The sequence below is a fragment of the Canis lupus genome, chromosome 37 (genome assembly GCF_003254725.2).
Source record: "Canis lupus dingo isolate Sandy chromosome 37, ASM325472v2, whole genome shotgun sequence".
NCBI classification, from domain to species: domain Eukaryota; kingdom Metazoa; phylum Chordata; class Mammalia; order Carnivora; family Canidae; genus Canis; species Canis lupus.
This window is the reverse complement of record NC_064279.1, coordinates 1,242,613-1,269,668: the sequence shown is the minus strand read 5'-3', so window position 1 is coordinate 1,269,668 and position 27,056 is coordinate 1,242,613. Positions and strand designations below refer to the sequence as shown.

General features: G+C 35.8%; 1 protein-coding gene across 3 annotated transcripts in view; it reads left to right on the top strand.

Moving 5' to 3' along the window:
- The window catches only part of HIBCH (3-hydroxyisobutyryl-CoA hydrolase), a 96,250-nt gene that overhangs the window by 18,803 nt on the left and 50,391 nt on the right, over positions 1-27,056 (top strand). For all 3 annotated transcript variants that reach the window (XM_025442178.3, XM_049106531.1, XM_025442180.3), the window contains 4 exons: positions 4,143-4,283; positions 5,954-6,038; positions 8,482-8,562; positions 14,805-14,857. In XM_025442178.3, the coding sequence (XP_025297963.1) occupies positions 4,143-4,283; positions 5,954-6,038; positions 8,482-8,562; positions 14,805-14,857 (360 nt within the window). The remainder of the gene's footprint in view (positions 1-4,142; positions 4,284-5,953; positions 6,039-8,481; positions 8,563-14,804; positions 14,858-27,056) is intronic.

Genomic DNA, 27,056 nt, shown 5'->3' with positions numbered 1-27,056 from the left:
CTAAAAGGCAGAACTTAGAGGATGAGTAAACACCACAACAGATGTGTAAGAATGTAAGGAGAAACACTATTTTACAATATCATGTACCAAAACATTTACATACTGGAAACTACAAAAAATAGCTCTCTTTAAATGATTTAACATTTGCTCTTCCTTATATCCAGTTGAATTTCCAGTGGGAGAACAAAAATGCTCATGGCTCTCTGGCCCTTTTTTCATGAAAACTCTTCCTTAAAACCTTCTGGAGTGCTCCATGAAGTCAGTGTATGGTTTTAGCAGGAAATAGGGGCTGCTGTCCGTGCACACATATATGCATGTTGTCCTGTCTTCCCAATTCTTCCACATGTGGGATCATTACTGGGGTCCAGGGGACTGATGGACAGTCAAACAAGAAAGTCCTCTGGAATAAAGTGTATTAATGAAGTTCCCTTCTGGAGATGGCTTAGCACCTTTTAAACCTAATCTATTATTCTTATTTTTTTTTAAATTACTTAAAATATTGGTTTGAATAGGTAGTAAATATGTATGGTACAAAACTGAAAGAGTTCAAAGGGGCCACACAGCAAAAATTCTTTCCACCCCTCTCTCAAATGTCTGATTTTCATTCCTGGAGGCAACCATTTTAGCAGTGTCTTGTGTATCAATCTAGAGATACATTCTGTGTATAAATATATATGTGTCCATGTACAGAGTGGGTGGGTGGTATTGTAAACACACTGATTGGGAGATCCCTGGGTGGCTCAGTGGTTTAGCACCTGCCTTTGGCCCAGGGCGCGATCCTGGAGTCCCAGGATCGAGTCCCGCGTCGGGCTCCCGGCACGGAGCCTGCTTATTCCTCTGCCTGTGTCACTGCTTCTCTCTCTCTCTCTCTCTCTCTCTGTCTATCATAAATAAATAAATCTTTAAAAAATATTTTAAAAAAATAAACACACTGATTGTTCATGGCCCAAGTAATTCTAGGGCTAGGTTCTATTTAAATCACTTGACTCCACTTAAAAATTAAAAGACTTAATTACTGTGTATATACTTTGTATATACTGCGTATGTGCTTTTGGTATGTACATTTTGCTTATCTACTGAACCTCAGTAATTTTTTAAAAAGATTTTATTTATTCATGAGAGACACAGAACAGAGACATAGGCAGAGACATAGGGAGAGGCAGAAGCAGGTTCCCCACTGAGCAGGGAGCCCGACGCAGGACTTGATCCCAGGACCCCCGGATCACGACCTGAGCCAAAGGCAGACGCTCAACCACCGAGCCACCCAGGCACCCCCGAACCTCAGTAATTTTAGAAACCTTTGTCACATGTACCTAGTAATCCATTTGATAGTTACCATTGTGTGAAAGATTTGCATTGATGTACAGGCATACCTCATATTATTGCATTTTGCAGATACTGTGTTTTTTTTTGTTTTTGTTTTTTACAAATTGAAGTTTTGTGGGGACCCTGCATCAGTAGAGCAAATCTATTGGTGCTATTTTTCCAACAGCATTTGCTCACTGTCTCTGTGTCACATTTTGGTAATTCTCACAATGATTAAAAAAATTTCACTATTGTTTTGGTGAACAATGATCAGTGATCTTTGATGTTACTGTTTAGTTGTTTTGGGAGCACCATGAACTGTGCCCATATAAGATGGTGAACTTAGTTGGTAAATGTTATGTCTGTTCTGACTGCGCCATCGACCCACTGTTCTCTCGTCCCCCTCTCTGTAGGCCTCCCTTAGGTCCAACAGCACTAAAATTAGGCCAGTTACTAATCTACTATGGCCTCAAGTGAACAGAAGAATCCTATGCCTCTCACTCTAAATCAAAAGCTAGAGGGCAGCCCGGGGGGCTCAGTGGTTTAGCGCCGCCTTCAGCCCAGGGCCTGATCCTGGAGACCCGGGATCAAGTCCCACGTTGGGCTCCCTGCATGGAGCCTGCTTCTCCGTCTGCCTGTGTCTCTGCCTCTCTCTCTCTGTCTCTCATGGATAAATAAATAAAATCTTAAAAAAAAGAATTACGCTTTATAAATGGAATAACAAAGCCTGATGACAGTTTATCTGCTTACAATATGGTTTACTGAATATTTTAAGCCTACTGTTGAAACCTACTGCTCAGAAAAAAAGATGTGTTTCAAAGTATTGCCAACTGACAATGTACTTGGTCAGCCAAGAGCTCTCATGGAGCTTGCTCACACAGCGTCTATTCTACAACCCTGGATCAAGGAGCAATTTTGATTTTCAAGTCTTACTATTCAAGACAGACATTTCATACAGCTATACAGCTGCTATAGAGAGTGATTTCTTTTTCTATTTTTTTTGAAAGATTTTATTTATTTATTCATGAGAGACCCAGAGAGAGGCAGAGACACAGGAAGAGGGAGAAGCAGGCTCCCTGTGGACAGCCCAATGCAGGACTCGATCCCAGGACCCGGGATCACGACCTGAGCCAAAGGCAGATGCTCAACCATTGAGCCACCCAGGTGCCCCCAGAGAGTGATTTCTTTGATGGATCTAGGCAAAGGAAATTGAAACGCTTCTGGAAAAGATTCACCACTATAGATCCCATTAAGAACATTTGTGATTCATGGGAAGAAGTCAAAATATCAACGTTCACAGGAATTTGGAAGAAGTTGAGGGTTAGTCATCTAACCCTCATGGATGACTGGAAGGGTTCAAGACTTCAGTTCAGTGGAGTAAGTAACTGCAGAGATGGTGGAAATTGCAAGAGAGCTAGAATTAGAAGTAGAACCTGAGGATGTGACTGAATTGCTGGTAATTTTGTGATAAAACTTTAGCAAGTGAGAAGTTGCTTCTCATGGATGAGCGAAGAAAGGGATTTCTTGAGATGGAGTCTACCCGTGAGGATTGCTGGAATGACCAAGGATCTAGACTGCTACGTGAACTTAGTAGATAAAGCAGCAGCATTTTGAGTGATTTGACTCTAATTTTGGAAGTTCCGCTGTGGGTACAATGCTGTCAAACAGCGTCGCATGCTGCAGAGAAACTGTGAAAGGAAGAGCCAATTGATACAACAAACTTGACTGTCGTCTTATTTTAAGAAGCCGCCACAGCCACCCCAACCTTCAGCATCTTCCACCCTAACCAGTCAGCAGCCATCAACATGGAGTCAAGCTCTCCGCCAGCAGAAAGAACCCGACTCACTCAAAGTGCAGATGGTGTTTAGCACCTATTAGCAATAAATTACTGGGTTTTTTTTCTTTGCACAATGTCAGCTTTATTCAGTCATAAAAAAGCGAGGTTAACATAATTACCAAGCAGGTCCAGGCTTCCAAGATCAATGGCATTTTTTTTTAAAGATTTATTTATTTATGATAGACAGAGAGAGAGAGAGAGAGAGAGAGAGAGGCAGAGACACAGGCAGAGGGAGAAGCAGGCTCCATGCCGGGAGCCCGACGCGGGACTTGATCCCGGGTCTCCAGGATCATGCCCTGGGCCAAAGGCAGTCGCAAAACCGCTGAGCCACCCAGGGATCCCCAAACAATGACATTTTACCATGTATTTAACTTGGCTTCTTCAATGTGGCCTCTTCTTAGTTGTAGAGTTTAGTCGTCAGGTTGGTTTCTGGGGTGTTTAGAATGATTTCATAGTCATCTAGTTATGTTTGTGGGACAAGGTGAGCCTAGGGCCCTCCTGCTGTGCCACCAAGACCTCCATAAGTTACTTTTTTTTTTAAATAAGATTTTATTTATTTATTCATGAGAGACACAGAGATAGAGCGAGAGGCAGAGACCCAGGCAGAGGGAGAAGCAGGCTCCCTGCAGGGGGCCCGACGCGGGACTCGATCCTGGGACCCCGGGATCACACCCCGGGCTGAAGGCAGCCCTAAACCGCTGAGCCCCCCCGGGGATCCCCATAAATTACTTTTTAATGAAGATACATACGTTGACTTTTCAGACATAATGCTGTCCCACACCTAATAGACTACAGGATAGCGTGAAAGTAACTGTTACATGCGTTGGGAAAAAAAAAATTTGTTTGACTTTATTGCAATATTTCTTTTATTGTGTGTCTGAAACTGAATCCACTCTGAGGTATGCCTGTATATGGTTTATGTTGGCTTGTGACAAATCCTTAATGAATTTTATCCTAAAGTTATTTTTTATTTTTATTTATTTATTTTTTTTTAATACAGGGAATGTCTAAGCACACAGATGCAGCAGGAGAAGTACTATTGGAAAGAAGAGGTTGTGCAGGAGTGATAACACTAAACAGACCAAAGTTCCTAAATGCACTGAATCTTAATATGATTAGGCACATTTACCCACAGCTAAAGGTTTGTAATTTCCTTAAACAAATTGTCTGGATCCTTTTAAAAGCGTATCTCAAGAGCGCATTTTTGGTATTCTCTTCTGCAGAATCTATGGGACCAGCACCCAAGCCCCATTGATTTCTTGAGTGTTCCCTATTCGATTATCCTGGAGCATTTCTAGTGGCAAGGAGTTCATGGCCTCCTGGGATAGCCCCTTCCACTTTTACATACCTCTAGGCTGGTGTGTTTTACCACTCCGCTTCTCTGACCTTTAAGCAGGGGTACTCCTTGAACCTCTTGGGATAGGAGTATACAAGTCTAATCTTACATGTGACAGCGTTTTGACAACTGTTTTTGAACTGCTTGGCTAGTCTATTCTTAGAGAAGGCCATAAAGTTTTCTATTTTTTTAATAGTTTTTTTTTCTAGATTTTATTTATTCATTCATGAGACACACAGAGAGAGAGGCAGAGACACAGGCAGAGGGAGAAGCAGGCTCCACGCAGGGAGCCCGATGCGGGACTCGATCCCGGGACCCTCAGATCACGACCCGAGCTGAAGGCAGACGCTCAACCCCTGAGCTACTCAGGCACCCATCCTAAGCTTTTCTATTTTAGAATGCACGGTGCAGTGGAAAAGCATGACTTACAGTCCAACTACTTTGTTTGAAACTTGGATTTCTATGTATTGACTGTGTAGCCTGGCAGTGGTAATCTCTCTGTCCTTCATTTTCCTCGCTGTGAAATGGGGATGATAGTATCTCACAGGATTGTGGTGGAGATGAAGTTAAATAGTGTGCCTCACATGGTCAGCCACAGAGACTAATCCTCCCCTGGTTACCAGCTCCTTAATTTTTCATTTGATGAGTCTCTCTTCCATATTGTTGTATCTATTTGGGACACTGTATAATACATTTCTAATAAAAAGAGATAAACCAAGTGTTTCAGATTGGAATTGGACTAGAATGGAAGAAAGTAGAATCTTCTATGTTAGAATGCCATATTTCTATTATTGTAGTCCAATACTGCATTAGCTTTTTGGGCAGCCATGTCTGTCCAGCTACATCTTTCATTGTGTGTTTATATTTTTAATCTCAAGATTAAAATGTGTAGAATTTATAGAACGCCTGTTAATTTTTCTGTCTCTGGTTAACTGAGTTTTTAGTCTATTTTTGTTTTTTTAAATTTCCATTGGTTCTTGATTCTTTCATCTTATTTATCGGCTGTCCTTACCCACCTCAAATCATTTCAAGATTTGATCACTACAAGTGGTTTCACTCAATTGCTTATCAATGTGTCAGGACAGAGCCTTATATCACCACAATAGAAAAGTTTTGCTCTATTTTTTCACCAGATTTATAAGCTTCTGTAACATATTTTTAAGCCCATACTTTTTCATCTTGGTCTCAAAGTTGTCACGACAAAGATTGCAGATGCCATCATGCAATTTGGATCACAAAATGTATTCATCTAGCAACTTTGTTGAAATAGTCTCTAATTTATGTCAGAAAGGAAAATGAAGTTGGGATCCATTCTTTTGGATGTACTTTATAAAGCTTGTGCTTTATATATGTATTGATACGTATCTAGCTGTACAGATGTATATATGTATGTATATGCATATATATGCATATAGATTTTTTTTATAGTTTGTATTTATAATATGCTTTTACCATTTTCTTTTGCATTTGGATAGAATTGGGAGCAAGATCCTGAAACTTTCCTGATCATTATAAAAGGAGCTGGTGGAAAGGCTTTCTGTGCTGGGGGTGATATCAGAGGTAAAAACTAATCCCCCCCCCCAACTAATCTAAATGCTTCCTCCCCCCAATAGACTGATAAAACTCATAGGAAATTTTTGTAATACTTCGTAATTTGCTTTCATCTTAGAATTTTTTTTTGATATTGTAACTTAGCTATTGTAGCTAATATTAGAAAAATGAAAATAGCATTTTTTAAAAAAAACTACATATGTACTCTTCATATATCCTATTTTTCTCCCTGAATTATTCTAAATAAAATGTCCAGTTGTGGTATGGGAGTCCACTTTTTTACTTTAGGTTAGCTGATATTCAGCAGTTCAGTTCGTCATATAGCCTGACAATCTGGCCATGTTGAGTGACTTGTCATTCTCCAAATATGACATTTTCTGACATTTTACTTTGACTGCCTGTGCTTTTCCCCAGTTCATGATCCCAAAGCAAGAATATACTTAATAGAATTTATCCAGTTGTCAATATATTTTTATAGGTGTTTAAATAAATATGCTGAGATAGGATAAAAAGATTAATTCTCCTTTCTAATTCTTTGAGTCATTCTGTCTGTATTTAGTTAACAATTAACTATTTAGTAAACAATTAATGTTTTAAGAGAAGAAATGTTTGGTCTCAGGATCAAAGTCATGTACTTATCCCCACTGGTTGTCAGTATTTTATATATACTGAAAAACTGTTTTCATATTTTGTATTTTGTTTGTTATGGAAATGGTGGAGTCCAGGGATGGTTTTTCCTTTGGGTTTTTATTTTATGTGTATATGTGTATATATACATATATATATGTTTTTTGTATTATGTTAAAGGCAGTACTATCAGATTGATTTATTTACCAAATTTGCAAGTTTACATAAACCGTTATATTTGGAATGGAAAGAAAAAGCTCGATTTAGGGCATAATTTTAGATATCTAGTAAATTTAAAGTAACTGAATCTTAATTTTAATTTTAAATTCTGTTAGTTTTTATTCTATTTTTAATTGTTAAATTTTTCAGTTGCTTAGATAGATTTGTTAACTGAATTGTGTTTGTTTTGCCCGCAACATGAATATTTTTAAAATACTGTTTTCCAGCATGGAGCTAACCTATCTTCTGGAGTTGGGCATGTGGTCTTGTCATTTTACAGATGGGCATAGCCTTATGTATTATTTTTAGCTTCTTCTAACTGTGAACTGTTTTTGCATATAGGCCTAACTTTATGTTGATGTTTGGAAATACAGTTATAAATAACAGATTTATTTTTGTTTACATGTATAAAGGTGTGATCTTCAATTCTAGGAAATTTAGTTGTTTTAAAGATCATAGTCCAAAATGATAAGTGGGCACTTAGAAAAAAATTTATTAAATGCTATTATAAATGTCATTTAATTTTAACTTAGCAATTGATTAGAATAAAATAAAGGGGAAATCAAAGATGACTTTTGAGGTAAAAGAGTTTTATTCCATAGGCAATATAATTCGTACTCTTGTCCTTTTAGAACTGCTAAGTAATGGTAAGGATTGACTAAGAAACAATAGATGAGGGCTTGGAGGTGGGTATATATCAGTGAAAGCCCCAGAATGACAAAAATAGACACCAAATCTTTCTTTTAAAAACCAGGAAAAGAAGTGAACATTTGAAACATTTTGAAGGCAGATATATCAAAGTTCCGAAATTAATCTAAAAATCTATAGTCAATACTTTTTATGTAACTCTTTCCCATAGAAGAAGAGATATGTTTATATTTGAATTCGAATTTGAATAGATAATTCTCATAAGACTTAATGACAGGAAAGACATGAACTTGCAATATATGGAAGAGAAGGTTTGGTAGTAGTCTTACCATTGACTGGAATAGGAGTACAGTAGATGCTCAATAAATGTTTCATGGTGAAATGAATGTGGCAGAAATATTTAAATAGATGGTATATATTTTAGAACTGTGTATGTACATGCATGCATGTGCTTATATTTCTGTTTGTATGAATAATGTACCTTGTTTTAAGACATTACCATTGGAAATGTATATCCAACAACTGTTTATTCTGGTGCTACAGAAAAAAGTCAAAATGAATTTTGTAGCAATAGGTAAGTTCTAAATTAGGTATAACGCTTTGTAAGAAGTATTTAAGAATTTTTGCCTTTAAGTTTTGACATTGGCCCATAGATCTGGGACTAATTGCGCCTGTGGCAAGGACTGTTCAAAACCTTAATAAACCATTCTAGAGTTTCCCCAGTACTTAATATCACAATATTTTAAATTTATTCTCTTTGACTTTATTAACTAGAAAACAGTTTTTTAAAGTTTTCTTTTAATTTTTAAGTAATCCCTATGCCCAATGTAGGGCTTGAACTCACACCCTGAGATCAAGAATCTCATGCTCTACTAACTAAGCCAGACAGGTGCCCCACTAGAAAGCACTTTTTAAAAATTTCAAAAGGTTTTTAAAATTAAAAAAAATTTTTTTGTAGTGATCTCCGAAGGTGGAAAGGCAAACCAGAAGATAGCTCAAGATTTCTTTAGAGAAGAATATATGCTGAACAATGCCATTGGTAGGTGTGCTCTGAGAGCTTTGAAAATGGAATCAAGAAATAAGCTGCACAGTATTGTTAAGATGTATCAGTAGACACTTATTTACTCTTTTATATACTGTATATCAGGCATAAATAAAGCTGCTTAAACTACTCTGCTCGTTCCAGGACAATTCACACTTTAATATTAGTAAGCTGTATTTAATTACTATTTGTCCTATGACCAATATGAACACATGGATTCTGATCATATGATTGGCTTTTCTGGAAAACAAAAAACTTGGGTTTCAGTTTTCTACATAAAATAAAGTACCATTTCTTAATTCTTAAGGAACTCTGGGATGAAAGTGTCTGCATAGTTGATGTTCCAGATTTCACTGGAAGTGAAAGCAGTACTTTGATCAAACATGTGTTTCAATTATTAAATTGCAGGGGATAATATAATTATATATCCACTTGCTAGGATTAACAGACATTAATATTTTATTTTTGCTTGATGTTTTAAGATTTATTTGAAAGAAAAAGAATACTACAGGTTTTAAACTTTAGTCCAGTTTGTTGCTTCCTCAGTGTCATTTTTTTCTCTCCCCAGAAGCAACCATTGTCATTAATTTTTAGTGTGTTTTTTTTAATTTTTTTTAATTTTTAGTGTATCTTACTAGGCCATACTTAATATTTTTACTACATACTTATGAACACAAATGTTATTACTTTGTGTTTTTGAAATTGATGTAAGTAATATTTTACTGTATATATCACTCAAAGTTTTTAATAACATGAAATGTAACTGTTCCCTAGTATTATGAATATCTCCTCAGGACTTATTTGTTCTACATTAATTGATATTTTATTTCAAATTTTTACTAATACAGATTGTTATGTATGTTCCCTTAGTGAATATACAATAGTTTCTCTAGAAATAATAGAAGCAGAATGGATGAATCATAGTTTATATGTCTTCAGTTGTTTCTAGATTCTAAAGTATAAGACCTTATTTTCTGTATGTCCTTTCCATCATTTTTTTGTGTTAAACTTTGCATGTCTGATATCTTATTGTGACTTTAGTTTGTATTTCATTGAATATTGGTGAAATAGAAGGCGTTTTCTTGTGTTAAATAATCATTTAGGGGGGATCCCTGGGTGGCTCTGCAGTTTAGCGCCTGCCTTTGGCCCAGGGTGCGATCCTGGAGTCCGGGGATCGAGTCCTGCATCAGGCTCCCAGCATGGAGCCTGCTTCTCCTTCCTCCTGTGTCTCTGCCTCTCTCTCTCTCTCTCTTTCTCTCTCTCTCTCTCTCTGTCTATCATAAATAAATAAATAAATCTCTAAAAATAAATAAATAATCATTTAAGTTTTCTTCTTTTCCTTTCTTTGTTCATCTTTCTGTTAGATTTTTTTTACTGATGGTGTAGGTCTTTATATGTTCTGGATTCCTTACTCAGTAGATTATACATACTGCAAGAACACTTCCCTCTGCTACTTTATCTTTTGGTATATACAAGTTTTTATTTGATGAGTTGAAATGTATCCATTGTTTTCTTATATGATTTCTGCTTTTTTGCATTTAAAAAATCCACTTAATAACAACTGATGTTATTAAGATGTTCTCATATTTTCTTTTAATAGCTTCAGTGTTTTGTTTCTTTATACTTGTCTTTAATGTAGTTGGAATTGCTTTTTTGCATGTGACATCATTTAACTTTTACTTTTCAGCTAGAAAGCCAGATACGTTGTAATGCCTTTTATTGTAAAGTTCATGCCTATTTCACTGATTTTAATGATGCCTTTGTCATATATCAAGTTCTTATGTGTGACCTGGTTTGTTTCTGGGCTACTTTGTTTACTGGTCTATTTATACTTATGAGACTACAATGTCAAAATTATTACAGCTTTAAGATATGTTTCTATCTGATAGTATAAGTTGCCCTAGTTTTCTTTTAGAATTGTCTTGGCTGCTCTTGGGTTTTTGATCTTCCATATGAGTTTTTAAATTATTTTGTCTGGCTCCACAGAAGATTCCACTGAGTTTTTGATTGAATGACAATTATAGATTAATTTAGGGTGAGCTACCATCTTTCATATTGAGTCCTCCCATCTATGCATATGGCATATCTCCTTATTTATGCAGACCTAAAAACTTGCAGAATGATAATTACATACCATAAAACTCATGCATTTCAAATATATAATCAGTAACTTTTAGCAAACTTGTGTAACTATCACTCTAAATCAGTTTGGAACTTTTCAGCAGATTTCACTTTTTTTTTTAAAAAGATTTTTTATTTACTAGAGACAGACAGAGAGAGAGAGGGAGAGAGAGAGAGAGAGAGAGAGAGAGAGAGAGAGAGAAACCAGCAGAGGGAGAAGCAGGCTCCATGCAAGGAGCCCGCCGTGGGACTCGATCCCGGTTCTCCAGAATCAGGCCCTGGGCCAAAGGCGGTGCTAAACTGCTGAGCCACCAGGGCTGCCCAGATTTCACTTTGTATGTCCTTTAATGATATTTTATAACTTTCCCATAAAGATGTTGGTGCCTTTTTTTATTTCTTAAAGTTTGTTCTTAGGTAGCATGCTTTTTTTTTATTATTATTATTAGTACATTAATGGTAGTTTTACTGTTACATTTTTTGTAATTTACTATTTTTAGTATATTAAAGTGCTTTGGATTTTAAATTTGGTTCTTATATCCAACTCTGCTGAAATTTGTTATTCTAATATTTCTGTAGATTCTCTTGACTTTTCTACATAGGCAATTATGCCATCTGCACATAATTTTTTTCACCTCTATCTTTCCAGTCTTTATGTTATGATTTTTCTTATATTTTGGCTGGGAGCTCTATTAAAATATTGAATGATTACAGTGTTGTCTTATTTCTGATGTCTGTGGGAAAGCATTTAAACTTTCAATTTTTAGTGTAGTCTTTTTGTATACACTTTTGAAAACCAAGTTACAGGTATTAGTTCTATTACAAATTTGTTAGGGGTGTTTTGTTTTTTTGTTCAGTGGTAGTGGTAATCCTTATTATCTAGGGCTTGAGCATCCACTTTCTCTGGCTTTTTCTCTTCCTTTCTTGGAAGGAATTTATTGACTTCCTGGCCCAGTGGATAGTTTTCCTAGTCATATTTTGTGAATCTAATAAGATGAGCTTTTATGCAGTTAGTGCATTTCATAAGATATGTGGGCCAGAATTTATTTCTGACTCAAATATATATTCACTACAATCACTGGCTATAGCTTCACTCAGCTATTGATTTTGAGCTTATTCTGGCACTGGTGGATTTCCTTTGTTTGGCTTTGAATTTGGAGTACATTTTTTTTTTTTTTTTTTTTTTTACCCCTGGAATTACTATGTCTTTAAAGTAGGAGTAGGGGAAAAAAGGCTATTTCTTTTTTTTTTTTTTAATTTTTATTTATTTATGATAGTCACAGAGAGAGAGAGAGGCAGAGACACAGGCAGAGGGAGAAGCAGGCTCCATGCAGGGAGCCCGACGTGGGATTCAGTCCAGATCTCCAGGATCACACCCTGGGCCAAAGGCAGGCGCTAAAACGCTGCACCACACAGGGATCCCAAAAAAGGCTATTTCTTGATTGAGCTTAGTGAGCCAGATTGAATGGACATCTCTCACTTCTTTGAGTCTAAACTTCTGTGTATCAGATTTACTTAGAATGGCTTATTCATTTTGAAAATTTATACCAGTGACTCTGCAGTGATGAAAATATTTCATATCTGTGCAGTCCAGTGCGATTGCCATGAGCCACCTGTGGCTAATGAGAACTTGGAATGGTGTGAGCAAGAACCTGAATTTTAAATTTTACTTAATTATAATTTCAATAGCTGCTTTTGGCTAGTGGCTACTGTATTAGTGCAGTTCTATACTAAATAAAAGGATATGAGAAAAAATCTCTAAACAGTTTAAAGAGTTTGGTAAAATATTAATATACAGAGAGAAAACCTTCAAGGTGTAATATCAATACATTGTAATGATGTATTTTGTTTAGTAAGGAATTTGACAGATTCTGGCTTTATGCCCTGCATCAGGTAGCTTCTAATATTATATAGCTGGAAAAAAAAATATATATATATACACACACACACACGTACAGCTGAAATGGAGTGTGTGTGTGTATCTCCATCCCAATCAATAGAGAAATTTTTAAAAAGATTTTATTTTATTTTATTCATGAGAGATACACAGAGAGAGGCAGAGACACAGGCAGAAAGAGAAGCAGGCTCCTTGCAGGAGCCCGATGCGGACTTGATCTCAGGACCCCGAGGTCATGCCCTGAGCCAAAGGCAGACACTCAACCACTGAGCCACCCAGGTACCCTGAGAAATTTCTTTTTTATAGTTTCTATGGAATTATAGTATCCTATAGTTTACAGTTCAAGATTGAAGGTAATTATAGTTCAAGATTGAAGGCTATGTAAGTTCTTGCAAATATGAAATTAGAATGAAACTCATTCTAGAGTTGTGCCTTGATGGCTCATTTGGCAACTTAGAAATACTTATAGAACTGCTAGATGGGTTGAAACTGCAGTTTTATCCTTCCATGTTGCATGGAATATTACTCAGCTATAAAAAAGAATGAGATCTTGTCATTTGTGACAATATGGATGGACCCTGGAGGGTATTGTGCTAAATAAAATAAGTCAGAGAGGGACACCTGGGTGGCTCAGTTGGTTGAGCGTCTGCCTTTGGCTCAGGGCGTGATCTTGGGGTCCTGGGATCGAGTCCCACATCAGAGTCCTCATAGGGAGCCTGCTTCTCCCTCTGCCTGTGTCTCTGCCTCTCTCTCTCTGTCTCTGTGTCTCTCATGAATAAATAAATAAAATCTTAAAAAAAAATCAGAGAAATACAAATACCATATGATTTCACTTATATGTGGAATCTAGGAAACAAATGAATAAACAAACAGCAGAAATATACCCATAAATACAGAGAACAAACTGATGGTTGCCAGAGGGGAGGGGAGTGAGGTAGAAGTAAATTGGGTGAAAGGGGGTGTGAACAATAGTCTTCCAGTTATGGAACGAATAAGTTGCAGGAATGAAAGGGTACAGCGCAGGGAATATAGTCAATGGCATTGTAATGGTGTTGTATAGTGACAGATGAGAGCTATGCTGTGGCGAGCGTAACATAATGTACATAAACCTGTTGAATCACTGTGTTGTACACCTGAAACTAATGTAACATTGTATTGTTACAGTCTATTATACTGCAATCAAAAAAGGGTCTAAAACAGAAGCCAAAAAAACTGAGGTTTTATATTGGTCTTTGGTAAGGAAGTAATATTGGCAACAACAAGCAGTAACAGAAGCTCAGTGAATTACATTTTTGTTATGTTATAAGCAACTCCCCTTCTCAGAGGAGAAAGGAAAAAAGGAAAGGAACAGAGTAAAATTTTATAGAGTTTTTTAGATGAAACGGACTTCTGAGGCCATATATTAAATCTCGTTATTTAATTGCTGAGGAAACTTACTTGTATATCCTATACATATATATGACATGCACATGACTCAGGTATGTTTAAATGTGTTGTATACCTAATGCTAGGATAAATGTTGAATTTGCAGTATTGGGGGGTATGTGTGTATCTAATGCTAGTATGTATATTGAATATAGTTGATTTGCCAGTTAATGACAAATATGAGACTAGAATCTGGGTCTTCTAACTCCCAGTCCTTACTTTTTACTGTATGCTGCACTTCTCTTTGTATCCAAATGCTTTAGACATATTGAAAACGAATTACGTTCCTTAAAAATACAACTGTGTACATAAACATCCATGGTTTAGAAAGTAAATTTTAATTATATTTTTCATAGCTGATCTATAAAAGGCTTTCATATGTTTCAAATTGAAATGTTGAGTTGTTAAATGATAAATAGATGATCGGGATTGTGTACGGATTAACGTTTTAAAAAGAACACATTTTACAAGCCATATATTTAGCTACTTTGATATTTTTCTTTAAAAAAAAAAAGATTTTATTTATTTATTCATGAGAAACACAGAAAGAAAGGCAGAGACACAGGCAGAGGGAGAAGCAGGCTCCCCATGGGGAGCCCGATGTGACTTGCTCTGGGACCTGGGATTATGCCCTGAGCCAAAGGCAGATGTTCAACCACTGAGCCACCCAGGCATCACTACTTTGATATTTCTTACAAAAATTTCCTGAGGAAAATATTAAGTGTTCATGTAATTTGATATTTGGAAAAAGTGAATGTATTTTAAACATCATAATTTTCTTCTTCTTCTTCTTCTTTAGATTGTTGCCGGAAACCATATGTTGCACTTATTCATGGAATTACAATGGGTGGAGTAAGTAGACTATGTTACTCCCATCATTGATATGTGAGTTTTTTAAAAATAAGTTAATCATTGTCAATCAGAAGTGAGGCAATGAAAGTGATTTAGCAAAACTCATTGAAATGAAATCCTGTTTAGATTTTGGAGCCTTGCAGGATTAGAATATATCATGTGCTTGTACACTTTTAGACTATCTCCACCCAAAGGAATATGTTCTTAATTACGATATATACTATTTTAGTTTCTTGAATTAGCAAACCTTTTTAACCAACAGAACGGATTGGACTTTTTGTTACTGTTGTTACATGGAGCTCTTTTTCTACTTATAAGTGAACTGATTGCTTTCAACAGATTCAGAAAAGAAACTGGAATGTTAAGGGATTTTTAGACTGAGTCTTGGGGATGTGTTTGCCTAAATTTTATCTGTTGCTCAAAATCTCACCTTAATGAAAGTGTTTGGATACTTTATGAAGTTCTCTGAAACTACATCTCCTATCAATTGACAAATATATCTTTTATGTCTGTGTAATTACAAAGAAGTCTTTAATGATGAGAAGAAACATTTTGAGGTAATGAATGCAAAAGAAGGATACTGGGAACCCAACAAAGGAATGATATTTCATGGAGAGTAAATCAAACACTCGGAACAAAAATAATGGTCCAATATAGTTAAAGATGACTTTCTTTTATTAAAAACAAAAAATTCTCAAACCTGCAATATGTATAATCAAGATTTTATCTGAAATTACTCTTTCAGATAAAATCATTGAAAAGAGATTCACATTTAGATAAAAGCTGGTAAATTTTTCTAAATTACAAGCTTTAAAAAAAATTTAAAAACATTTTATTTATTCATTTGACAGAGAGCACAGGCAGGGGGAGAGGGAGAAGTAGGCTCCCCACCGAGCAGGGAGCCCGAAGTGGGGCCTACTTCCAGGACCCTGGGATCATGACCTGAGCCAAAGGCAGACTCTTAACCTACTGAACCACCCAGGTGCCCCTAAATTACAAGCTTTAAGAAAAAAAAAACAAAAACAAAACTGTAAGTGTTCAGGCCAGATCATTGAAGTTTAATACACAAGACTAATTTTGATATGAAAGGATTGTGAACAGCCTTTTGTACTCTCAGCAGAAATTCCATCTTTTCATAGGAGCCTGAGAAGAATTATTGCCCTAGTATACTACATCTGAGGAACTGGCTGCGCCTTTTGGCCTCCATGACATGTATCAGTTGGTTATGTTTGCATACGTTCCTAGGTATTTATAGTTAAGAATACTCCATTTATTTCTAAAGGGAAGACTGCAGTAAAACAAACCAAGATAATGTCTTGAGTAGAGGGAGTAAGGGTGATGCTGCTGCTTCTACTGGTCTGTTTTCTGTATTTACTTAAATGAGTGTGAACGACTTTCAAAATAAAAATGAGAATATACTTTCTGTGAGCCTTCATGAGAATCCTACCAGAGAATTAAGTCTTAGTGCCCCAATGCAGTGGTTTTCAAGGTGTTGTTTTTACACTAGCAGTATCAGCAGCATGTAAGAATTTATTAGAAATACACATTCTGGGGCCCTAACCCAAGGTCCGAACCTAAGGGTGAGGCCCAGCAGGTTGTCTTAACAAGCCCTCCAGGTGATTCTGGGTCATGTTAAGGGTGAGACCCATGCCACAAGGCATCCAGTGTATATAATGAATTAACTTCTCTCACATCTGTCTTGTGTTTCTATAATGATACCAGTTATGTACCATCCTTGGGAAAATTGTCAAAATAGTCAAATCATGAGAAATCCCTCAATGAGCCAAGTTCTTTTATATTACATGTTATCAGTCCCCTCCTCCCTCCAAAAATTCCAACGACCTCTGTGTGTCTTTTCTCCCATTAGGTCTACCCATGTATATACCTCACATATACTTTATATGTAATTGATTCTTAAAGACTGGAGTTCTAACTTATTTTCTTTGACAGTCTTAAATAAGACTATGATTAGATGTGATTTCTTACTCCATTGACTTCTGCTTTCAATCTGTACTCCAAATTTGAGATTTATACTTTATTGTTACTTATTATGAAATATGCCCAAATATATTAGATGGTCTATAAGGGCAAAGGCTATCACATCCTCTTTTTTTTTTTTTTTTTACTCTCTCATAACTACATTATGTATTTATTAAAACAATTCCATTCTATATAATGAACATTTCGTGTAGCCTTTGAAAGTGTAAAATTTACAGACTTGAAGTGAACCAGTTCTCTCTCTTTTTTTGTAATGATATTTTGAGTGTATCTTGGTTTTGAAGGCTAACTTTCATCTTTTCATGTCTCATTTCAAACTGTGCTTAATCTAAGACTCTTAGTGTACTGTTTCTTTTGAAAATATAATCCTCTGGATATTGGCATTCAACCTTGGCTGCATTTTAGAATCACCTGGGAGACTTAAAAGCCCCAGGGCCCAGGCTTACTCACCTCACAGAACTATTAAATCAGGTGCTGGAATGGGACCCAGGTATTTCCAAAGCTCTTTGTTGATCCCACTGTGTAGCTAAGGGGTTATGAATTGTTGATCTACTAGTGATTCGGAGCTAGAGTGTGGTTCAGTGTTTCCTGTGGACCTTTTTCAGAATCCCCTGAAATCACCTGTTTTCACAGGTTAACTTGTATCTGACTCACTAGGAGGGCTTGTTAAAATGCGGATTCCTCCCACCTTCATTCCAGTTTAGTCAGTTTGAAGTGTAGTCCAAGAATTTGCAATTCTAACAAGTTCCTGGAGGCTGCCTGCTGGTGATAGTGGGGGGGCCTTACCTTAGGAACCACTATCAGGTGTTAAGAACATGTAGTTTATTATTCAAAAGCCTTTATTTTCAGAATTGTTAGTAGAATTTTAGTATTATATAAAATTAATATAAATATATTTTAAATCCTAGTACGGAAGTATAGAACAAGATAGAGCAAATACGATTTAAGGTGTACAAATAGTAACTGTTTTTATCTTGATACTGATCAATAAATTGTTTTTTATATTTTAAGAAGGAATTGTGTTAGGAAAACTTGAGCAGTCCAAAAAATGGCACCACGGAGCTTGTTTTTTTTTTTTTTTTTTTTTTTCCCATCCAGGAAAATAACAGTTTTACCATCTTTTGTTATCTATCATAAAGAGTAAGTAGCACAGAACTTGGTAGAAGGGATGGCTATATTCCATTATGTTTCAGATTTCAAAAATTTGTACATTTAATTACTCAATAATTTGGTTTTTGGTAAAATAAAAATGAATGTTTCCGAGTGCTTCTTCATTTGGTTGATCAAAATTATTTAAGGTTATGTCATTCCAGTGTTTCTGCAAGAGATAAACAATTTTTTATGAATAAAAATGTGAAAGAATATCTCATTTTGTTCCCAGAAAGATAGATTTTTCTTTTCTCTTTTATTTTTAAATATCTGAATTCATATTTTCTAAAGTTAATGTATATAGAAAGACAAATACTTAAAAATTGATATTAATTTTAAGTAGATATATACAACAGAACAATTTTTAAATTTTTATTCTGTATGTGTAAAACTACCCTTATCTCCCTCTCAACTGAATTGGATTTAAAGAACTTTCAAATTTTTTTCTCCCTTCCTTCCTTCTCCTTTTCTTCCTTCGTTCTTTTCTATTCTCTGCCTACAAAGCATTTTATAATAGACATAAATGGTCCCTCAAGCAACCTCAGAATATGGGTGCAATATGGTATTGTTGTGTCTCTCAACGTGTCCTAACATGGTGCTAGCAAAAGGTTTTATGATCAAAATAATGGAAAATTTAAAGTTTTAAGGCATACTTTAGAAAGGACTATGTTCTAATGAATAGAGAAGTGGGCATTGGAATGGGAATAGTGAGTCAATAGACAATACCCATGTGACTTGGTGGGACATTTGCCAGCCACATGGGAAACTGACTAGTGCTCCATTACTGAATCAGATTATATTTAACCACTGATGAATGTCATTGAGACATGTCATTTTTTAATGAGAAGAATTAACAGTCCTCAAAGATTGAATTATATTAATGTATTGCAAAGGTCTGTGAGATAAAAGTTACATCTTCAGTTTTAAAAAGTATTCTGTTTTAGTGACAATTGAACAGGTGACATTTTAAGAAACCATTTTTTATTATAACACTGAATTTTTTGGAATACTATTTAGTTAAGAGAGACCTTAACTGAGACCTTATGAAAAAAGAGATGCAGTGATTTTATTAGCTAAGTTAGAGAAGATTTTTTAAAGAGACTTTTGAGTTCAGCTTACTTTGGTATATTTCTTCCTCCAAAATAATTTAAATTTCTTGATTTAAAAAAAAATTAGAGTACTCTTTAATGTGTTTACACTGTATAATGAAAACATGGAGACATGCATGGGCTATGCCTTTTTTTTCTTTTTTTTTTTAAAGTGTGCATGTGCAGAAAGAGAAGGGGCAGTGGGAGAACCTTAAGTGGACTCCATGCCCAGGTCAGAGCCCAACATGGGGTTTGATTCTCATGACCCTGAGATTATGTCCTGAGCAAAAATCAAGAGTCAATGCTCAACCAACTGAGCCATACACGTGCCATTTTTAAATGGAAAATCCAAGAAGCTTTCAAAAGATCAAATATGAAGTCATTAACAAAGCCTGGAAAAAGGCTAATAAATGTGCTAAGCTACTCTCTCTCTCTGAAAGAATGATATTAGAACAACCAACCTTTGTCCAGTGAGTGGGAATATTTATATGATAGATGTAAGAGTCATAATTATTATTATGATTAGACGTGATGTTTAATGTTCTTTTTCTTCAGGTTTATTCAGGTATTACTGAGAAGTAAAGTTGTATATTTAAAGTGTGCAATGTGATGATTGGATATACGAGTACATTGTGAAAAGACTCCTGCTTCAGACCTTATTCATTTTATAACTGAAAGTCTGTACCCTTTTACCAGTCTCTTCATATTTTCCCCATTCCTCCAGTCCCTAGCAACCACTTTTCTACTATTTCTATGAGTTAGACTTTAAAAAAAAAAAAAAGTTCCACATTTAAGTGATATCATTCAGTATTTGTCTTTTTCTGTTTGGCTCATTTCACTTAGTATAATGCTCTCTAGGCTTCAACCATGTTGTCAAAAATAGCGGAATTTCTTCTTTTTAAGTCTGAATAGTATTTCATTACATATATAATATATACACACACATACACAAACCACATTTTCTTTATGCATTTGTCTATGAGTTGTATCTTGACTATTGTGAATAATGCTGCAGTGAGCACAGGAGTATAGATAACTCTCAGGGATAATGATTTTATTTCCAACTCTCAGGGATAATGATTTTATTTCCTTTGGCTATATGTCCAGAAGTGAAATTGCTGGATCATATGGTAGTTCTATTTTTAACTTCTCAAGGAACCCCTCTGCTATTTTCCATGGGGGCTGTACCCGTGTGCGTTCACACCAGCGATGTAGTAGGGTTCCCTTTTCCTTGTATCCTTGCTAGCATTAATTATCCCTTGTATTTTTGATGATAGACATTATAACAGGTGTGAGATGATATTTCAGTGTGATATTGATTTGTATTTTCCTGAAATTACTGATATTGAATGCCTTTTTGTGTACCTGTAGGCCATTTTGTATGTCATCTTTGGAAAAATGCTCCTTCGGTTTTTTAAATTAGATTGTTGATTTTTTTTTTTTTTTGCTGTTAGGTTGTAGGGGTTCCTTATATATTTTGGGTATGAACCCCCTTTTGGATATATGGTTTGCAAATATTTTCTTCCCGCCCATAGGTTGTCTTTTCATTTTCTTGGTGGTTTCCTTTGCTGAGAAGCAGCTTTTAGTTTGAGTATTTCACTCATTTATTTTGCTTTTGTTGCCTTTGCTTTTGGTGTCACATCTAAAAAATCTTTGCCAAGATCAGTATCAAGGAGTTTACCCGTGTTTTCTTCCAGGAGTTTTATGGTTTCAGATCTTACATTTTTAAATCCATTTTGAGTTAATTTTTGTGTATGCTGTAAGATAGGGGTCCAGTTTCATTTTTTTTTTTTTTCCTATTTGGCTATCCAGTTTTCCCAGCACCTTTTATTGTGACTGTTCTTTCTTCATTGTATATTTTTGGCTCCTTTGTTGAAAATTAATTGATCATATATGTGTCTGTATTTCTGGGTTCTCTATTCTCCATTTGACCTATGTGGCTGTTTTTACAGTATTGTAATGTTTTGGTCACTACAGCTTAGTAATATAGTTTGAAATCAGGAAGGGTGATGTCTCCATCATTTCCTTCTTTCTCAGTTTACTTTGGCTGTTGAGGGTTTTTTGTGGTTCTTTAAGATTGTTCTATTTCTTTAAGATTCTTCTAAAGTTTAAGATTGTTCTATTTCTGTGAAAAATGCCATCAGAATTTTGATAGGGATTGCATTGTGTCTGTTGATTGCTTTGGATAGTATGGACATTTTAACAATATTCTTCCAATCCATGAGCACAGAACAATTTTCCATTTATTTGTGTCTTAATTCCTTTTGCTAATGTCCTACAGTTTTCAGTGTATAGATCTTGTGGCTTCTTGGTTAAACTTATTTCTAGTTATTTTATTCTTTTTGTTCTTAATGGGATTGTTTTCTTCTCATTCTGAAAGTTTGCTATTGTGTAGAATAAACACAACTGACTTTTATGTATCAATTTTATATCCTGAAACTTTATGGAATTATTTTATTCTAACAACTTTTTTGGAGGGAGGAGTCTTTAGGGTTTTCTAAATATAGTATTGTGTCATTTTTAAACACAATTTTATTCCTTTCTAGTGTGGATGCCTTTTATTTATTTTTCTTGCCTAATTGCTTGGGTTAAGACTTCTAATACTGTGATAAGTAAAAAGTGGCAAGAGTGGATATCCTTGTCTTGTCCCTGAAAAGCTTTGAGCTTTTCTCTGTGGAGTATGATGTTAACTTTAGGTTTGTCATGTATGACTTTATTATGTTGAGGTGCATTCCATCTATACCTAATTTGTTGAGGGTTTTTTATCATGAAACAGTGTTGAATTATGTCAAAATGCTTTTTCTGTATCTATTGAAGTGATCATTTTTAGATTTTTATCTATGGAGATCATATGATTTTTATCCTTCATTTTGTTAATGTGGTATATCATATTGATTGATTTGCACGTTTTGAACTATCCTTGAATCTCAGGAATAAACCCTACTGGATCATGGTATCTGATTCTTTTAATGTAATATTGATTTAAGTTTGCTCATATTTTGTTGAGGATTTTTGCACTGTTCATCAAAAGTATTGACTTGTAATTTTCATTTCTTGTGTAGCATTCTCTTTCTTTTTCTTGTATCTTTCTTATAATGATACTCATTGCTAAGTCTGCTTGTATACATCAAAGTGACCTGATTTCAGATACATGACTATAACTCATATACAAATTGGGCTCTGTTTTTAAAAATTCAATTTACTTAACATATAGCATATTATCAGTTTCAAGATAGAATTTAGTGATTTATTAGTTGATTATAACACTCAGTGCTCATTATGTCAAATGCCCTCCTTAATGCCCATCATCCAATTACCCCATCTCTCTACCTACTTCTTCTCCAGCAACCCTCAATTTGTTTTCTATAGTTAAGAGTCTCTTATGGTTTGCCCCTCTCTCTGTTTTTATTTTTCCTTCCCTTTTCCTGTGTTCATCTGTTTTCCTGTGTTCCTGTGTTCATAAATTCTATGTATGAATGAAATCATGGTATTTGTCTTCCTCTTACTTATTTCACTTAGCATGATACCCTCTAGTTCCATCCACACCATTGCAAGTGTTAAGAATTCATTCTTTGTGATGAATAAATAATATTCCATTACACACACACACACCACATCTTCTTAGTCCATTCATTTGTTTATAGACATCTGGGCTCTTATATTTTAGCTATTGTGGACATTGAGGTGTGTGTGCCCCCTTAGAATCACTATTTTTGTATTCTTTGGATGAACACCTAGTGGGCTCTGTGATTCTTACTTGTCTTTCATGGGTTTAAAGTAGAAGTTGCCAGCTGAAGGTGTGAGGAAATTAGCTTGAAGTTGATGTGCAAAGATAAAGGATGATCATCAGGACTAAAGAAAGGTACTGCAGTGCAGTTGCCCTGGGAAGTAAAAATAAAAGGAACTATATTGACAGATGAACTTGTCTACAGAAAAGTCAGTAAAATATACTAAGAGTGGGAGAATAAAAAGAAAAGAGAATATGAAAAAGAGCCTCCTTCAAGACTGAAATATTAGTAAGACTGCAGGAGCTGTGAAAGGAAGAATTAGAGAGGAAATTTCCATTGGATTTCTAAGTGTTTAGAATATGTGTGTATTTGCATTCATTTTGTCTGTGTTCACTGTTGAATTTTTTCCAAGTGTGGATGGTTATATTTCTTGATAGAGAGGGTTAGGGTCTCCCCCTCTTCTGATAGGTATTCTCTCTGTGATTTCCTTCTGCTTTAGCAGGAGAGAGTTGGATGACATTTAGTTGCACAATTTCTGACAGTAAATTTTTAGGGTAGTTTATTTTTATTTATTTATTTTTATTTTTTATATTTTTAAATTATTTTTAATTACTTTTTATTTTTTATGGGTTGTTTAATTTAAATTCAATTAGCCAATGTATCATTAGTTTTAGATGTAGCTTTCAATAATTCATTAGTTATGTATAATACCCAGTGCTAATTCCATCACATGCCCTACTTAATTTTTAGGGTCAGTTTTTCAGCCTTTTTCATAGGTAAGCATTGGGTTATATTTTTGAAGTTGCAATGGATTATCCTCTAACAGATGTTCCTGTACTTTAAAACTCCATCTTACTCCTTGTCTGTCTCATTAGATAGAGTTCTTGATTCTCTACTTTACTCTTTTCCCCTTGGCTTTGAGCCCAGGAATAACTAAGTATAGAATTGGGAGGTGCTTGTATTTGCCTACTAGGACCTTGACTTTGCTGCCTCCTCCTCCTCCTCCTCCTACCCCCACCCCTACCCCTGCCATTTTAAGTTGTTGAGTTCTGAGAAATAGAACTTTGACTTTCTAGGATTATGGGTATTCTTGGCAACTTTCAGACTTGCAGATTCTTAGATCTACAAGGACTTATTTTCCATTTTCTTTTCTGTGGATCTATTGTCAGGATTTGGGTTCATTTTGTTTTTAATTGTGAAAGCCCCTTGGTTCTTGGTCGAGTGGTAGGCACCTCCTCCCTGTGCCATCCTCAGCCTGCCTCTGTTTCATCCACCATGCCATCCATACAGCACACCAGGTTGAATAATTTGTGATCTAGAGGCCTCTGTTCCTTATTGAGGCATCATATTGCACAAAGAAGAAAGGAGGAGGGGAGTTCCTCTTGCCCCTCAAATGAGCCCATTCTCCTAAAGATATATTGACTGAAGAAGTTTAATACTAACTAAAAGTTCATTATAATTTTAGCACTTATTCGAGATTGTTCACAACTGTTTCACCCAACCATCAAAACTTACTAGATATGTGCTGTTTGCTAGATACTGAGTAGACTCTGGGGATAAAATAGTGAGCAAGGTACATATGTTTCTTTCTTCATGGAGCTTCCTGTCTAGTGAGGCAGGTACAGGGTGTTCTGGAAATACACAAAGGAGTACCAGCCTCAACTGTGTATTTGAGTGAAGGGGGTAGTGTAGGGGAAGCATCTTGGAGGAAGTTATATAAGCAGCCAGGATAGAGCAAGTTGGGAATTGTGGAGAGATGTGATGTGCTTGCTGCTAGTGTGTAAGGGGTTGATGCAGTGTGAAAGCCCGCGTGCAAATGAGAAGATAGAGGCATATGTGAAAATGAATTGAGAGAATGCATGTTTGGGTAAAGTTCAGTATGCCTGGATTTTGGAGTATGAAGGAGATAGTGGTTAAAGTTTGAGGCCAGAAAGGTAGCAAGAAACCAGATCAGTCCTCCTATATAAGATGTTTAGTAGTTTATCCTGAAATTGGTTAAGAGTGCTTTTTAAGTGCTTTAGATGAGGAGATGGCTTGAACAGACTCGCATTTTAGAATGAATGTCTTTTGTGGGAAGAACAGATTCAAGGGGTTTAGGATTGAAACTAGAGATTGTTTAGGAAGTTATTACAGAGATCCAGGTGAGAGAATATGGTGATTTTGAAATAGGTTAGGGATAATGAAGGAACCAGAAATTGGGTTTATGGGAGATGTTTAGGAGGAAACTTGGGGTTTGATGAGGGATTGGACATGAATGACAAAGAGGAGGAGGAGTCAAGTGTGACTTCCAGGTCAAGACTGGGCACTGGAATGAACGATGGACTGTTCACTAGATTTAGAGGAAGAGTGGCTGGGGGTATGAGCTGGGAAGGGTGAAGGGAGATGAGTTTAATTTTGGGTTTGTTAAATGTGAAATGCCTGTGAACTATCCATGTCGGTGTGTTTTATCTGAATAAAAGTGTTGGTTATGCAAGTCTGAAATTCAGGGTGTTGCCTGGGCAAGAAGTTTTGGGACTCATGTAGGCACAGTATTCCCTACAGTGCGTGCCTCTATAACACGAATTAGCTCTTGAGTGCTTGGTAAATGGTGAAATAATGTTAGGATTATGTAAAATGTTGGTTCATATGCATTTTTTTTCTAGACAAGGGGAGATAGGGTAAGTGGCAATATGTGATCACTAGGCAGGAAGAAAGCGCTTAGCTCTGTTGATGTACAATGAATAGGAATTCTCTTGTCTGTATTTTAAGAAAATTAAACAAATGCCTGTTCTTTGGGCGCCTCTACGGTGAACTCGCTACTTGCCTGCTTAAGGACAGAACCCCACTGGCTTATAGCTGCACATCTACCTGCTTTGCCTCTGCACATGCTGGTCCTACCCTGATTAAAGTATTGCCATTCTTTCCACTTTATTTTTATGCATTTTAAATATCTGCTGTGGTATCTTTTGTTCATGATGAGATGCATGATTAGATGGCCTAAATCGGATCCCAGGGACCATTATAGTTTTTATTAGCATTCAGATTACAAAATTGCATAGATTTTGAGCAGACTGCTCAAACTATTTTTCCTATAAGCTCTGTGTAATTTTGCAGAACCTGAGGATTTTTTTTTTAAGGAATTCATTATCTTATAGCAGAGATGCCTTATATCGAAAATTTGTCAGTAGAAAAGATTATGCAAGGAAGTGTGACAAAAATAGTGACAACCAAAATAAGTTCAGAATGGAATCCTAAAAACAAAATGAAACAACAACAACAACATCAAAAAAAAAAAAAACAAAAAAAAAAACAACAACCCCGAACTACTCAGTATTTATTGGCCAGAACAAGAAGCCTGTAAAAGACAGAGTAGGAGGGGGTCCAGAAGAGGCAAATCAGAAGAGTGGGCACCTTCAAGTTGGTTTCAGTGCCCCAGAAGTCTTTGACAGTTTCTTTGCTTTGTGGTGAAGAACATATCCTAGGTGGTTCTTCTATGTTGTATTCCCCAGACCTACAAGTCCACTGTTTCTCCCAGACAGCCCTGATTACTTTTAGTAGAAAATTGTGATTAGCAATAACAGTCTAGGCAATAGTTAATTTGGTAATTGTTTCTACACCTTTTCAGTGAACAGAGCTAAGAATATAGATCTTGTTTTTAAAAGAAGATAGATCCTAAGTTTAATACATCCCATTCAAATTTAGATTTTTACTTCTTTGATATTTGTATCTTTTAATGTTGACAACTTTAAAAAAAAATAACATTAACACTGTTACAGATTTGCTTTGTCCTAATGTGGATAATAGTTTTAGGTTAACGATACCAGTATTATTACTAAAGATAAAGCCACTGAAATAATTGCTCTCTTTGCCCTCTACCAATTTTTTTTAGTGACTTTTCATATTTTTCTGGAGTATTCAGTAAGAGAAACAACTCTTATTTTTATACTCATATAAGTTTATGATGAATAATATTTAAAGCACATTCCATGAAAAGTACAACTGGCACAGATTGGAAATACATGTATCATTTGGTAAACTCTATACTCAACAGATCAGAAAAGTATGAAGCTGTATCAAAAAGAAGCCAGAGGGATGCCTGGGTGGCTCAGTCAGTTAAGCGTCTGCCTTCAGCTCAGGTCATGATCCCAGGGTCCTGGGATCGAGTCCCGCTTTGGACTCCCTGCTCAGAGAGGAGCATGCCCCTCTCCCTGCCTGCGCACGAGTGCACCCCCCCCCCCGGCAAATAAATAAATAACA